At 40.1% G+C, this 15,775-nt stretch overlaps 1 protein-coding gene and 1 long non-coding RNA gene across 4 annotated transcripts in view; one reads left to right on the top strand and one right to left on the bottom strand.

Moving 5' to 3' along the window:
* The window catches only part of si:dkey-237h12.3 (teneurin-3), a 649,923-nt gene that overhangs the window by 55,426 nt on the left and 578,722 nt on the right, over positions 1-15,775 (bottom strand). For both annotated transcript variants that reach the window (XM_057849309.1, XM_057849310.1), the window contains 3 exons: positions 10,998-11,247; positions 5,581-5,601; positions 4,917-5,149 (listed from right to left, as the gene is read on the bottom strand). In XM_057849309.1, coding sequence (XP_057705292.1) covers positions 4,917-5,149; positions 5,581-5,601; positions 10,998-11,247 — 504 coding nt within the window. The remainder of the gene's footprint in view (positions 1-4,916; positions 5,150-5,580; positions 5,602-10,997; positions 11,248-15,775) is intronic.
* Positions 1-15,775, top strand: part of LOC130923564 (uncharacterized) — a 98,697-nt gene that overhangs the window by 22,288 nt on the left and 60,634 nt on the right. The window lies entirely within an intron of this gene.

Here is a 15,775-nt window from a genome sequence, read left to right as displayed (position 1 = left end):
GAAATATATGTAAGTATTTTATGTTTACTATAACATATGGATGTGCAATATATGTTTACTTCTGTGGTGAAGGGTCATATGTACAGAACTTCATAAGTTGTGTTATAGAAGCCAGCCAATGCTTTAGTAGCTCAAGCTAGTGTGCTATGCTATACATATAATAGTTGTGTATATAAGTGTATTGTGCAGTTTGTTGTATATCTAGTATTGAATATGTGTATTTTTCTGTTGTACTTTCACAATATTAAGACAAGTGTCTTCCCATAAAAGCAAGAGAAGACCAAGCCTTGTGGTTTATGGAAGTGCATTCATTCTTAGCTGGCTGTCGGGCACTGCAGAAGTGAAACGCGCTGTTTTGTTCATGTCATTCTGAAAAATCTGATGAGATCAAAGGCAAATCTATGTTGAATCCACCACTATTTTTTTTAAACCTCCAAGTGTTCAAATACTCAGGTTATATATATTTAAAAAATTATATATTTATTATCGGTTATGGATATCGGCATCGGCTTTGAGGAACAGGACGTTATCGATATTGGTATCGGTTTCAAAAAATGGATATTGTGCACCCCTATTGTTATGATTGACATTATTTGAAAGCTAATTTTTCTGGATTCGGATGAAAAATGATCAACATTTAGATGCATGGGCTTAATATGAACAAATAGTAATATTTACCTAATTTAAGTGGAATAATCTGACGTATTAACCTGTTAACTAGTTTTTAACACTCAAAACAAAATGGAGAAAATTATTCCACTATGTTTTTAAAAAAAACAATGACTAGATTAAGATGTTATAAATTTGCAGTGTGAAAGTTAGTATAAGTCAATACAGATTTGTTTTGTATTGATCATTTAGCCTATCAATTAATTAGATTCATATTCATAAGAAATGTAGCCCTGACCCACGTTCACCCAATTTGTTTGGTCTTATTAATGTCCCGTCCTCAGCAAAAAGTGTACATGCAGGTTATGCTGTTTTATAGTCCTTGCCAATATTGAGACCAAACCTACGCCCTTGGTTTTAATCTATTTTTTTTCTTATTAGAGTGGAAGTCAAGCAATGGACGCAATCCACTTCAAATTTGGTGTTTACACTGCAGATGGATTCACAGATTTTCATTTGCGTGGCATATGAGGACTTCTCTGACCCACAGTGATGTATTGACAGAATTTCTTTACACTGCACCTCTGAGGGGAATCACTATTTCTACGGCTTGAATTAAGTCCTTAAAAAAAGCTTTTATGAAGCGAACGGGTTCGGCTCGACGGGTCTTTGGGGGAGTTCACCAACTCGCGTGACCGCGTGAGAGGCTCAGCCCGTTGAAGAGTGTTACATCTGAGCAGAGTTCATCAAAATGTCTGCGAGAAAGACGGAGGGAGGGTGAAAACACACACAGGACAAAAAAGCCATCTGCTGTTTCTTCCGCGGTTTGGGATTCCACCCACTCCATCATTACACACTTTTTTACCCGGGCTGAAAGGCTCGCATTAGGCGGAGTTGGCGCCGGGAGATGTCAGCGGCAAAAGCAGTCTTTTGGTTCAAGCTTTTCATCTTGGGGAATTTATAGAAAAGTGAACAATCGCAGCGCAAATGGAACAAATGGACCGCCATGGACAACAGGTTGATCTCAGCAAAAAAAGAACAAAAAAACCCACACTTTTCATATGGTAAAGTTGGGATTCAGGCCTTGAAAGATTACTTCATGCAAAATTTTGGGCTCGGGTAATGAATGGATAGTTGTTAATTAGTTGTTTCCTACACGCCGCTGAATTGGAGCTATAAGACCAATTTGCTTTACTTTTTGCCGTACGTGGAACATGAACCATTTAATAGGGATTTCCCAGTCACATATGTTTTACACGTGAGTCCGAGTCACCTGACTATGCGGATCTGCCTATTCGGTACCTCGGAAACAAAGCTACCCCAACTTAATAGCCATAAAAAAGGGTTATTATTCTGTTGTGCAAATCAGTAGGGCAGCAGAAAATAAGTTTGCAAACAACTTACAGTACGTTTACCTTATTCAGTCATTTATTAATCCTGACCATTAGTTTATTTATGATATATTATCTACAAGGCATCATTATAAATGCTTAACACTGTTAGCAAACACTTAACAAATCAACAATAAATGATTAACAGTTTACTAATGATTTATTAACTAGTTATAACATAGTTATTGCAAAGTGTTACAGAGTTCAATGTTAAAAAGTAAAGTTGGTTATTCAGTGTGATCTTGGTTGTGATTTTTTGGTGTCACTGGTCTTCTTGCAAATCAATTGTGAAGCAGAAAATAAAGAGCAAACAACTAACATTTAACTTACTCATTTAATCATCTTAACCATTAGTTTATTTATGATATACTAAGTATCTACAAGGCATAATTATAAATGCTTAACAAACTGTTCTCATTCACTTAACAAATCAACAATAAATCATTTATTAACAGTTTACTAATGATATATTAACTAGTTATGTAAAAAGTAGTGGTGTCAAATTTATGGCGTTAACGGGCTGTAGTTAATTTTTTAAATTAATCACGTCAAAATATTTGATGCAATCAACGCATGCACGGAATGACCCGTTCATGCGTTGCCTCCGTTGAAAATGAAGCCATTTTATCACATTGAGAGCGAAAAGGCAGAGAAATGCGAGTGGACACAGGCGATCATTGGACTGTGCCTTTTATTGGTTTAAGCTTTGGCAACTCTTTCGTAACAAATATAAGTATTGTGGCGAACGACGTGGGGAAGAATGAAAGGAGACGGTCTTTTTCTGAACACGCTTAATTGAGCACAACGCACAAGCTACTGTATATCATTTGCAGCCACCACTGACAGTCATTGTTGCCCAACTTCCCATCATGCATTTGGGCACAACAGTTAAGTCTCTACAGTATAATTTAGTGAAAGCACAACAAAAATAATATTCCTATCTCTCCCAAAAATAATGTTCACAAAAATAAAAGCGCTCAATGCAAAGAGAACTGGCATTCCCAATTAAAATGGCTATGCAAAATACACATAAAACTTACTCAGACTTTGCCTTGGATAGATCTCTAATTTAAAACTTGCCATTGACACCTTGTGGTGTATTTCAATAACTACCTTACACAATTAAAGACACTGTGGAAGAACGGCAGGTGATGTCTCGCTTGGTGACGTCAACAGTGGTGAGCTATTAGTTTATTTTTCGATTGAAAATTTTACAAATTTTATTAAAAGGAAAACATTAAGAGGGGTTTTAATATAAAATTACTATAACATGTACTCAAATGATCTTTTAAGAACTACAAGTCTTTCTATCCGTGGAACCTTTTAATGAATGAGAGGATGTTAATAATGTTAATGCCATCTTGTGGATTTATTGTTATAATAAACAAATACAGTACTTATGTACAGTATGTTGAATGTTTATGTCCGTCTTGTGTCTTATCTTTCCATTCCAAAAATAATTTACAGAAAAATATGACATATTTTAGAGAGGATTTGAGTTGCGATTAATTATGATTAATTCATTTTTAAGCTGTGATTAACTCGATTAAAAATTTTAATCGTTTGACAGCCCTTGTAAAAAGTAAAGTTGGTTATTCAATTTGATCTTGGTTTTGATTTTTTTGCTTTCGCTGGGCATTTTGTCTTCTGAATGGATTTTTCTGCAATATCCTTATACCTCATTTCCTTGCTTGGAGCCTTAACTCATTCAATGCCATTGACATTTATAGAGATAAAGTCCATTTTAACTGCAAAGACTAGCATTGAGTAATAATAATTCACTGCCAGTGACAGCAATATGTGTTTAATACAATTTGACTAGGCGATCGCAGTCTCTGTCAATGGCAGCCTATGAGTTAAACCCTGAATATAAGAATAAATAAATTGGGGCAGTCAAACAATTAAAATTTTTAATTGAGTTAATCACAGCTTGAAAATTAATTAATCGTAATTAATCGCAATTCAAACCATCTCTAAAATATGCCATATTTTTGTGTAAATTGTTGGAATGGAAAGATAAGACACAAAACAGATATATACATTCAACATACTGTACATACAGATCCTCAAGATGGCATTAACATTATTAACATTTTTTCTGTTAAAGGGATCCACGCTCCACGGATAGAAAGACTTGTAGTACTTAAAAGATAAATGTTAGTACAAGTTATAGTAATTTTATATTAAAACCCCTCTTAATGTTTTCCTTTTAATAAAATTTGTAAAATTTTCAACCAAAAAATAACTAGTAGCTCGCAATTGTTGACATCTGCCCTCTCTGCCGTTCTTCCACAGTGTCTTTAACTACGTAACGTAGTGATTGAAATACACCACAAGGTGTCAACGGCGAGTTTTAAATTACAGTACTTAGAAATCTAGCCAATGAGTGTGTTTTGTCCCTTGACTGAAGCCGTAGTTCCCTGTTTACTGGTCCAGCCACGTCATTTGAGTGCTGGCTTCAAAACGGCATCATTGTAATCTGTTTGAGGCAATGCATGAGCGTGTCATTCCGCGCATGCGTTAAATGTGTCAAATATTTTTACGTGATTAATTAGAAATATTAATTACAGCCCGTTAACACGATAAGTTTGACAGCACTGAAATAAATAGATTTTAAAAATCTTTTTTACCTGATTCCAACCCTCTGAAAATGTCGGGCCCGGTTTCTGATCATGTGATTGAATCAGGGACATCCCTACTATACAGTTAGAATTCCCTTAATTAATGGAGAAAGCGCCATGTAGAGTGATAAGGATTTTACATTGTGCTCTGCAGAAATAAACTACTTAGCTTAATTGCGAACAGATGCTATGCTAATTTTTGCCATGAAGTCCCTCTGGATATATTGCTTGGTAGCTTACAAGTACCAGTCATTGTACAAAGTCTAAAAGTAATATAAAAAATGCATTACGACACCTTTGGGTCCAGTGAGCGCGGCCTCAGGAGCTTTGCCGCCATCCCCACAGTGGTTGTCGTCAAAGGGCAAGCAGTGTTCTCCGGTCCCGGCCACAACCTCAGCGTTAGCCTGCAGGTCTTTGGTTCCAGATAAGCTTTTTGGCCGGTAGATCCGCCGTGAGTTGGTGTCTGACACGTACAGTTGGCCTGTGACCGGGTCGGTGGCTAGATAGTAGCGGTGTGCTGGGTTGTTGCTGCAGATTAAAAAAATAGCTTTATTATGATGTTTGTTTTAAATACAGTGGTGCTTTGAAAAATGATTTTAAATTAAAGTATTAATGAAAATGATCCAGCAACTTTTTCTTCCTTTTTCTACTTTCTCTGTTAGTCCATCAATCATTTCAGGCTGTATCATTGTATCATTTTCATTAGAACCTGTATGTTTGAACTGGCTCTGTGCATTTTCAGAAGCATTTTCATCAACTGTCACAAACAAGATGCTGCTTTTTGCTTTTTTCACTCCCCCCATCAATGGTAATTAGACGATAATTGGCCCACTCTAATTATACATGTGGTAATTACCGGGGTGCTAAAGGAATGGCGAAAAAAAGGGGAGAGCTTTATTTATGTGAAGATGATGACTGAGTTTGTGGTAATGAGCCGTACGAGAAGATAACACACTTACCTGTGTCTAAAGTCTTTATTTCTACAAAAAGAGAAAGGACACAAAAGTAGAGAAAGATCAGTTTTTCGTTTAAGGAGACACTTCAGCATTTGTGTCACAAATTACAGCAGTTTCTAGATGTAATAAAACACCTTTGGTGGGAAATAGCAGATTTTTGGGGGGGCTTTTTGCATCACACCAGTGGTAAGTGACTAACTAGTGTCTGACCCTATTGGGAAATTTTATTTTCTACATAAACTAGTTGAAATTGCAGTTCACAAATTTTAAAATCAGCTGTTGAGTTCACAATTCATATAATTAAAAAATTTAAACAAAGGTTCATGGTTAAAAAATCATGAACTTTTGTAGTTCGTTCTTCTCCCCAAAAATTGCTGACTGACAGCAATTGTTTTATCCACTTTAACAATTAAACTGTGTCAGTTTCATCTTCATGTTACCAGGCCAGTGTTCTGTCAGATTTTTCATCCCATCAGAAATTACCACTTTGCGGTTCTGCGCATGTGCGAAGCGTTATTAATGGCTGCGAATGCAACAATTCCAGAGTAAACACCAAAAACCTTCTATGAAGAAAGGAATATGTACTTACATTTGGTCATGGACGTACAAGAAGGAAAGTTCTCCTCACACACCTTTCCCGTGTCGTTAAGCATTTATTTCTATATTTATTTTGCACATGTACGTTTATGATGCAACTTTTTTTTAGCACCTTTGGATAATAATCCAACGGTATGTAAAAGAATCCTTATCCGCCCTCATAAAAGCTTCAGGGGCAAAATCTGACAAAACACGGGGTTACGACAGCTGTCGTCTTCTGTGTCATGCTGTCGTATTTGCTAAAACAACACAGCTGTGACAGGCAGCTTGGGTTGCCAAGCTGGATAGGTTTCCACTATTTAGTGTTTAGTTATTTTTTTTTTTTATAGTGTTTTCAGCCTATGGCTTTATCTGCAGTTTTGTCAGAAAGGCTGTAATATAAAGCCAGTGCCAGGATTAGCGATCAGGCAGAATGGAATAGGATGTCAACGCGTACAAGTGATTCACATATTACTGTGTTTTACACCTTACATTGCTGATTTATGTACGCTCCACCCTGCTTAATCACATCACTTTTTGACTAACCCCCCTCTTCTTTTTCCTCAGCCCCCCACATGGTGTCCACGGGGAATACAATTAGCTAACGATAGCACCACTGTATTCATAGGTAGTGTAGGTGTTAAATGTACTGTATTTCTTGTTATTGTTTGTTCCTCTCTTCTGTCTGTCTCTCCTCTTCTATTATCCTTACTGTCCCTCCATAATATTTTCCTGGTCTCTGCTTTCTCCTCATAAATGAAACACAGTGAATAATTACAGAAGGAGTATATCATACTCCCATGTGATACATTAGAACTGTTCAGACCATAAGGACACTCAAAATTCCCATTCTCAGTGTTAAAGCAGCTGAACAGCTGGGTGTTGGTGGGCTGGCTGAGTATCGCCTGCTCCGGGTGGGGATCCTGCCCTGCCCTGCCCTGCCCTGGGCTTAGTGGGCCGTGGAGGTCCCGTGGTATGCCGTGTCGGTTGTTGGGCTACGGCGATGGCTCGTGGGCCGGAATTGGGGGACCACTCTGGATCCGGAAGGATGACTGTTACCCCCTTGCAGGGCTCGGGAGGAGGGATGGGCTATGCTGGCTTGCCACCCCCCTCGATTGGCCAGGAAAGGCCGTGGCCCTGGGGCAGCTCCCGCGCAGCATTTCCACTCGTCTGCAGGACTATCACATGTCTGATGTCTGACTCACACATGACTAGGTGCAGTTAGACACACTCAAGTAGAAAAACTTGGTGCCGTGATTAGCGATCAGGTAGCATAGAACAGGATGCCAACATATCCACACTCATAAAAGATTCATACAAATACTGGGTTCTACACCTCACATGGCTGATTTGTTACACGCTAACCCTCCCAATCACTTATCTTTCTGAACCCCCCCCCCCCCCCCCCCCCTTTTCTCTTTGGTCATCAGGCCCCCCACATGGTGTCAACTGGAAATACAACTAACTAACGATAGCAACAACTTATTCAGAGTTAGTGTAGGCGTTCAATTTATTTCTTGTTATTGTTTGTGCATCTTCTGTCTCCCCATACCCCCTTCCTGTATCCTCCTAATGAACAAGGCAAGTTGAATGATCACAATAAAATAATGCAAACTGGTTAAACTTAGTAGTTAGATCTGTCATGACAGATGTCAGCTACACTCCCCATTCATGACGCTAGATGGTGCCAGATATCAATGAAGCGATGCTCTGTCATGATAGATCTCAGCTACTCTTTATGCAGTTATTGCAATTTTGTTGTTTTATCACAATAGATTGGTTTATTTCCATTTCAAAAACCAGAAGCCAATTATTTACGAATGTGATTGCACTTCAGTTAACATATTTAAATGTTCAGATATTAAAGATTTGAATAAGGCAAAATAACATGGTTTTTCTCGCAAATATATTGTTATAATCATTTGTTTTGGATGTACTGTAATTATTTTCTGTATAAAAAATTCCTTCTTCGCCCTATCGATTAAGAATGGCCATTTGTCACACTCAAAAACTGATGAACAGAATAATGAGGCCTGTCCCTGCTCCATGAAAACTTTGTCGAAATTGACATTTGCCACAGTCGTAGTACGGTTGAAAGGAAAAGTCGAGAAAAATTCACATTTAATTATATACGTTTGAAAATCTTTAGACACATTTTTGGTTAAAAATGACCCGTAGCCAATTCTTTTTTAAGTCCAAGATTTCTCATGCTGCCTGTCTAGGTCGCAAATCAAGTGTGCCTTAATTTCTCCCTTAGGTAGTTAAGAAGTTGGCGAATGCAAATTCCGCATAGTGTGCAATACTCTTCAATTTTATTGAAAGAAAAAAAGAAGAAAAAAAAAAAAAGATTGCACGGATCAGGTTCCTGCTCTATAACGACTAGGAAGTTGCCACAGAGAAATGTTTTTGTTAAGCACGTTTGATAGCGAAAGTCACAGCAAAGTCACTTGTTGTGTGTTAAATCTGAACCGCTGTTGCAATTACTGTAACTCCAGCAACACAACACCTCATTCACTCCTCCCAGGCTGTTGTAAAACAGCTCCTCCGAGATGGAATCCAATTGAGAAACTGTTATAAAAGGCCTGAAAAGCACCCCATTTCCTATTTATATGCACATTATTTCCTGAAAGGTACTTTGTGAAATGCACACCGGGGGAACTTCCTTACTTGCCTTCTTTAAGGTAACCACACAATTTTAAATATCGCTATTTTTACATAAAAACGAACAAGGGCCCGCGATGAACACAATCATCATCTTGCCTATTTGAGAGCAGCCAACTGTCCCCGATGTGAGCTGAGCCAAGTTGGCGCGAGGTCAGCTAGCTAGCAATTATGTGGTCAAGACAGGATGTCCTTCCTAATTATAAGGACAGAGAGGAAAACAATTTGTGTCGGTGGGCTTTCCTGTTTGACACTGGGCCTAAATGTACTTTTTAAAATCAATGTATATATTCTTCTCATTCATTGGCTAGCTAAAAAAAATCAGCTAGTGGATCCTATTACGTTCTTTTGTGTGTTTATTTTGTTATGATTTTTTTCCTCATCTAGAAACAGATGTCAGTCAAATTTGAAAGGCATCCACCACCATCAATGGGATTCAAATATAAGCATTCAAAACCAGTCCTCTCAGTTTAAATGAATGGGATAGTGTGAGAGAATATTTTATTCATGCTTATAAACCCACAATCATTAACTGCTGTGAAACTATATGCATTTTTTATGCTTTCATGTGAGACTGTATCCATGTTCATGTGCTCCATGTATTCCTTTGAACATTATACAAAGGGTATCTGTGGACTGCCTTATCTGATTTGACTCCCTCTTGTACCAGCCAGAGCTAGTTTCCAAGGTCAAAACTCAGGATGTTTTTCTGTGGAAAATCCCCAGGTTGGGCTGTAATAAGTTTCACTTCTGTTTCACAGTAAGCATCCTTAGGTAACGCCCTTTCAATAGTATATAGGAACTCGGCTCACTTTGTCTCACTGTACTCTTGCGTGGTCACAGCTCCTGGCTGGATCACATTGTTTGTACCCTTGATATACACTCACCGGCCACTTTATTAGGTACACCTGTCCAACTGCTCGATAACACTTAATTTCTAATCAGCCAATCACATGGCGGCAACTTAGTGCATTTAAGCATGTAGACATGGTTTAGGACAATCTCCTGCAGTTCAAACCGAGCATCAGTATGGGGAAGAAAGATGATTTGAGTGACTTTGAACGTGGCATGGTTGTTGGTGCCAGAAGGGCTGGTCTGAGTATTTTAGAAACTGCTGATCTACTGGGATTTTCACGCACAACCATCTCTAGGGTTTACAGGGAATGGTCCGAAAAAGAAAAATTATCCAGTGAGCGGCAGTTCTGTGGGCGGAAATGCCTTGTTGATGATGCCAGAGGTCAGAGGAGAATGGCCAGACTGGTTCGAGCTGATAGAAAGGCAACAGTGACTCAAATAACCACCCGTTACAACCAAGGTAGGCAGAAGAGCATCGCTGAACGCACAGTACGTCGTACTTTGAGACAGATGGGCGACAGCAGCAGAAGACCACGCCGGGTGCCACTCCTTTCAGCTAAGAACAGTAAACTGAAGCTACAATTTGTACAAGTTCATCGAAATTGGACAATAGAAGATTGGAAAAACGTTGCCTGGTCTGATGAGTCTTGATTTGTGCAGCGACATTCGGATGGTAGGGTCAAAATTTAGCGTCAACAACATGAAAGCATGGATCCATCCTGCCTAACGGTTCAGGCTGGTGGTGGTGGTGTAATGGTGTGGGGAATATTTTCTTGGCAGTCTTTGGGCCCCTTGGTACCAATTGAGCATCGTTGGAACGCCACAGCCTACCTGAGTATTGCTGCTGACCATGTCCATCCCTTTATGAGCACAATGTACCCAACTTCTGATGGCTACTTTCAGCAGGATAATGCGCTATGTCATAAAGCTGGAATCATCTCAGACTGGTTTCTTGAACATGACAATGAGTTCACTGTACTCAAATTGCCTACACAGTCACCAGATCTGAAGTCATCCAAGCAGGCAATCCTTGGCTGGGTCTGATTCTTTTCTCTCATTTGAGCTATTGATTGATACTTGTCTGGGGGTTCAAAAGTGAACTTCCCTGACAGCTTGTTTACTCTTTAAGGGTTGTATCATAAAAGAATCGTACATTGATTTCCTGACCCTTGTGTCAATAATTGTTGTCTTGCCATAATCTAAGATAATCGTTTTCGTGAGCCTTGTTTTGCAATCTTGTCGTATCTGGTGGTACCTAGAGGCTCCCACACCTAGGTTGAATCTTAGTATGGCTATCGTTCGGGAATCTAATCTAATTATCGCCTTACCTGAGTTCCATGATGCTGGTGACATTGCCCGATGGGTAGATGCGTCGGATGTAGTTGAAGTCACCCACATAGAGGCTGCCATCGATGCCCCACGCTAAGGCCACAGGTGCCAGCAGCTTGTTGCCCAGTGCCTGGCCATTACAACTCGGGCACGAGATGCTCCGGCGGCGGCCGTTGCCCATGATGGTGGAAATGACTGGTGGCTGCAGCGAGATGAACTGGTTCTCGCCGGTTCCCTTGTACAGAATGCCTGTGGAGAATATATAAGTGCTAGTTGAGTATCTATGATTAGGAACACAAAGCTTTAGACCAAGGGTTCGGAACCTATGTTCGCAAGCCACGTTTGGCTTTCCACTGACCTGTAATTTCAAATGTGGAAATGGCCGGCTTTTTAAACATGAATGAGCTCTGATGAGCTGATAGTGCAATCACACATTTTTATTGGACCTTCAAAAGTACATAGCAATATTATGCTTCAATTCAGTGCCCATTGGTGGTCTTCCCGTCGTAGATTGCACGGAGATGGCTGTCTCGCACGTTAAGGGTGCTTTCACACTAGCACTGTTTGGTCAGTTTTCAACGGACCATAGTTCTTTTTCTCAGACAGTCCGCTTCCTTATGTAAATGTGAACGTGCCTCCGAACTGTAGTTCGGATCAAACAAACGAACTCTGGTCCGCTCAAAAATCGTGGGTCTCGGTCCACTTTAAGCGCACCCTGCTACGCTTTTGAATGCAAGCAGGACTAGGGTGCGCTTATGCTACATTACATGACGCGTCAGACCACGCTCCCTCCACTCTCTTCCTCCTCTAAATGTGTCCAATGAATGAGTGTGCCTTTTGTCCACATGATGCGACTCAGAAAGGACAGTTGGCGCAGTGTATACTGAACCTTTCAACGAGTCATTTACAAGTGTTATTGCGAGGTAGCTCTCCAACCGGACCTTGGTCCTCTTGGTCTAATGTGTAAGTGCCCTAAGTCTCCACTCTTCCAGCAGCGGGGCAGACCCCTTCCAACTCAATGCCGAGTGAACTGGAGTATATAAAAAATGCGTAGGGGAAAATTAAACCACAAAAGTGAACTGCATGGTAACCCAAGTCAGTTTCACTTTCATTACTTTTTCACCTGTCAAAATTGTCACCTCTTCCAGTAGAGCGAGACTCACAAAACTACTGCCCTGAGAGGCTAGCTACACCCGGCCACTGTTATGCACACGCCCCCCCCCCCCACCCCCAGTGTTTGTATTTGTAATTTTCCAAGTGGTGACGACTGTAACCCCCCAAGTAAGGCTGTCAGGCTTTCATTGTAGTTTTCTAAATATTTATTTCAATCACATGTTGGCGACTGCTCAAAAAAGCAGAGTGTGCCCTTGCTCCCATATGATGCATTCAAATGCGCTCACGAAAAAAACTGCTCATTAAACAGACTCGAACAAGTTGGCAATAGAACATTATATACAGTAAATAGACACACAGTATGGGTCTCGTGGAATCATTATTTTAAAATATTTTTGGGCTCTCTCGGTCAAAACTAGTTCACAACAATAGACATTTTGGTTTCAATCAGTCATTCTTTGTCCAAATGAGCCCCAAACCAAAACATGTACCCTTTTCATTTGCCTTTTCCATCTAATATGTTGAAAGCAGGGGTGGGTAATTAAAACTTTTTGAACCAGACAAGTACTTTTTGATTAATCTGAAATAATCACATGTTCTCAAATGACATCTGCTACGCGGATGACACCCAGCTCTACATTTCCTCAAAACCAACCTCTTCCCTTTCACCATCCTCCCTCACCCACTGTTTAGAAGACATTAACTCTTGGTGTCCTCCAACTTCCTGCTTCTCAATAGCTCAAAATCAGAAGTCCTCCTTGTAGGCAACAACACCACGCTCTCTAATGACAATACTGTAACTTCTCTATTACCATCAACAATGTACCGATCTCTCCCACCACTCAGGTTAAGAGTCTGGGTTTCATCATCAACAGCACGCTCTCCTTCCGCTCCCATATCAACGAAATCACCAGATTGGCTGCTTCCACCTTCGCAATATTTCTCGCCTCTTCCCTTCTCTCACCCGCCGTATCACTTCCACTCTTGTCTTTAGTCTAGTCACTTCCCGGCTCGATTACTGGAACTCAATGCTCTTTGGTCTCCCAAATAAATTCCTCCAGAAACTTCAGCTCCTCCAAAACTCAGCAGCATGCCTCATCACTCGGACCCCCACCACACACTACATCGCCCCCATTCTCCCTCAACTTCACTGGCTAGCAGTAAAACTAAGAATCAATTACAAGATCCTTGTAATTACCTTTAAAGTGCGTATGACACCAAAAAGCATGTTTATTTCACGTGGTGTTTTATGCTCCTGAATGAAATTGACCGCTTGGATGTGTGTGGAAGCGATTGTTTTATATATTTAATTTTTGAATCCCGCGCCATGAAAATGAGTTACTTCCAGCTCCAGTCTTGGGTTTAGGACGAATGCAAATGTGACGTCACCCGGGTCAGCATCTCACTTCACAATGCTTTATAGCATGCAGATGGACTGCGGATTCAGCTGATTTTGCGGATTAATTGGTTTATTTTTCGCATCACGCCAGCCAAACGGCTGCAGGCTGTTGTGGCTGCACCAGGGAGAGGCGTGGGAGCCTTTTGGGTTTCAGAAAGTTCCCGTTCACCCCGAGATCGGCCAAAACAAGTTTGGACAACTGTGGGACCATTGGACTTACGAGGAAGTGAGTAAACGTCGTGTTTTGTATTATGTTAAATACTGGGATCATGGCACACGTTTTAATACGGAGGTGGCTTGCATTTTGTGGCTGACATGCTCCTTGTCCCCTCGGCCGACGACCGGCAGCTTGTCGCACATCCCCCTGCCGGGAGAGCACTATACCCGGCTTATTGCCCTCTTCATGTGCCCGGTGTTCTGTCAAATTTTCCACCCGATCAGAAATTCCAACTTTGTGTTAAAATGGCAGTGAATACAGCGATTACAAAGTAAACACTACATACTTTTTTTTTGAATGAATGAATTAAATATTTATTGTCATCATCATCTGTATCATTGACAATTACAAAATGTGATATGATTTGCCCGAAGGAAGGAACCGGAGAAGACAAAGGCAGACGGGAGGAAGCATATGCTAATCAGTTTCCTGTCCCCCCATACAGCTAATGACCCACAATCAGACATGGTACAGTTACATCACATGGCCACAAACTGTACAATAACACAATCAGCAATCTGGTTTACAATAACTCAGCGTCCAGTCAAGCAGCTCGATTGCGGTTGTTGACACAACAGTCTCTTGCACAAGATTAGTGGTCTGAATTTCAGGGAGTACAAGGTTATGGCTTTGTCATGTCCCTGACATTTTAGCATCTATTTGCTGTGGGAACATTTTGTTGTGGCTATGTGTGTGGCAAAAGTGATTGTTTTATCACAGCTGGTATGAGTAGCGACTCAAAATGCTTTTCTTATTAGTCTTTTTAAAGTGTAAATTCCTAAGGTGTAAAATCAAAGAACATGTTGTACATATTTTATCCCAAGATTAATGTCTCCACAACAAAAGACATGCTTATTATTTGTTTTAAACAGTATCTTTTCCATATACTCAGTAAGCTGGACATTTGAATCAGGAGCTCGGTAGACACAGCAGATAGTTATGTTTTTACAATTGTATAAATAAAGGACTATTTACTTATGTTTGATCATGGATGGACATGTAGAAAAGCTCTCCTCAGACACATTCTGCCATGTTAGCTGCACAACAACTGCAGCCGTTCTGGTATGACTATCTCGCTGTTTTCGTCTTCGACGTCTAGTCAAGCATTATTTTACGCCATATTCGTGTTGACCATGTGGAAGCTACACGCTCCTCCTACATCGGCCGGTTTGTCCGGCGGTCATTGTCCAGCTGCTTCCCCGCAAATGAGCCCTCTGCCCTCAGCAGGGTAACGACGAGCTCTAACTTGCTCGCCACCGGGCGGGTTGCCGAACTTCGCAATATACCTACCCTCTCACTTTTCAAATCCAGACTCAAAACACACCTGGTTACACTTTTTTACCCACCACAATCCTTATCTATGTTTTATCCGACCTCTTAAACATTTTATTTATTCTTAGCCTTCTTTTAATCTAACTTTATGATTGGTTTGTTATTCCTGTTGAGCTATTGTCTTCCCATCTTTCTTGTAAAGCGTCTTTGCATGTCTTGTAAAGTGCTCTAGAAATAAAATATTATTTTTATTATTATTTGGTCAGATGATATTATGAAAGCTGTGCATCAATTGGAGGTGATCTGTATACTGACCAGTGATGGGAAAAATGAAAAATTTCACTCCTAATTAGAGATGTCCCGATCACGTCATTTTCAAAATATCGGAATCGGCAAAAAAATATCGGACATGCCTTTTTTAATATGTACATATGTTGTAATTACATCGTTTTCTAATTGTATTTAACGTTACAGACATAATATGTTACACTCACCCAGAGTCTTTAGTTTAGGCTTAAGGTAGGGTTATCAAATTTATACCGTTAACGGCAATAATTAAAAAAAAAAATTAAAAAAATCACGTTAAAATATTTATCGCAATTACCGCATGCGCTGCACCACCCACTCACGCATTGTTGCGTTCAATCTTTAATGGCGCCGTTTTACCTATATATAGAGCTAAAAGGCAGCGTAAAATGAGTAGAGTGAATTTTGGCAGCCTTTGGAGCCTTTTTTTAATTGGCTAGAGCCTTACAATCCCTCTCCCTATGATTAGA

Source organism: Corythoichthys intestinalis, chromosome 11, assembly GCF_030265065.1.
Source record: "Corythoichthys intestinalis isolate RoL2023-P3 chromosome 11, ASM3026506v1, whole genome shotgun sequence".
Lineage (NCBI taxonomy): Eukaryota > Metazoa > Chordata > Actinopteri > Syngnathiformes > Syngnathidae > Corythoichthys > Corythoichthys intestinalis.
This window is presented reverse-complemented; position numbering and strand designations above follow the sequence as displayed.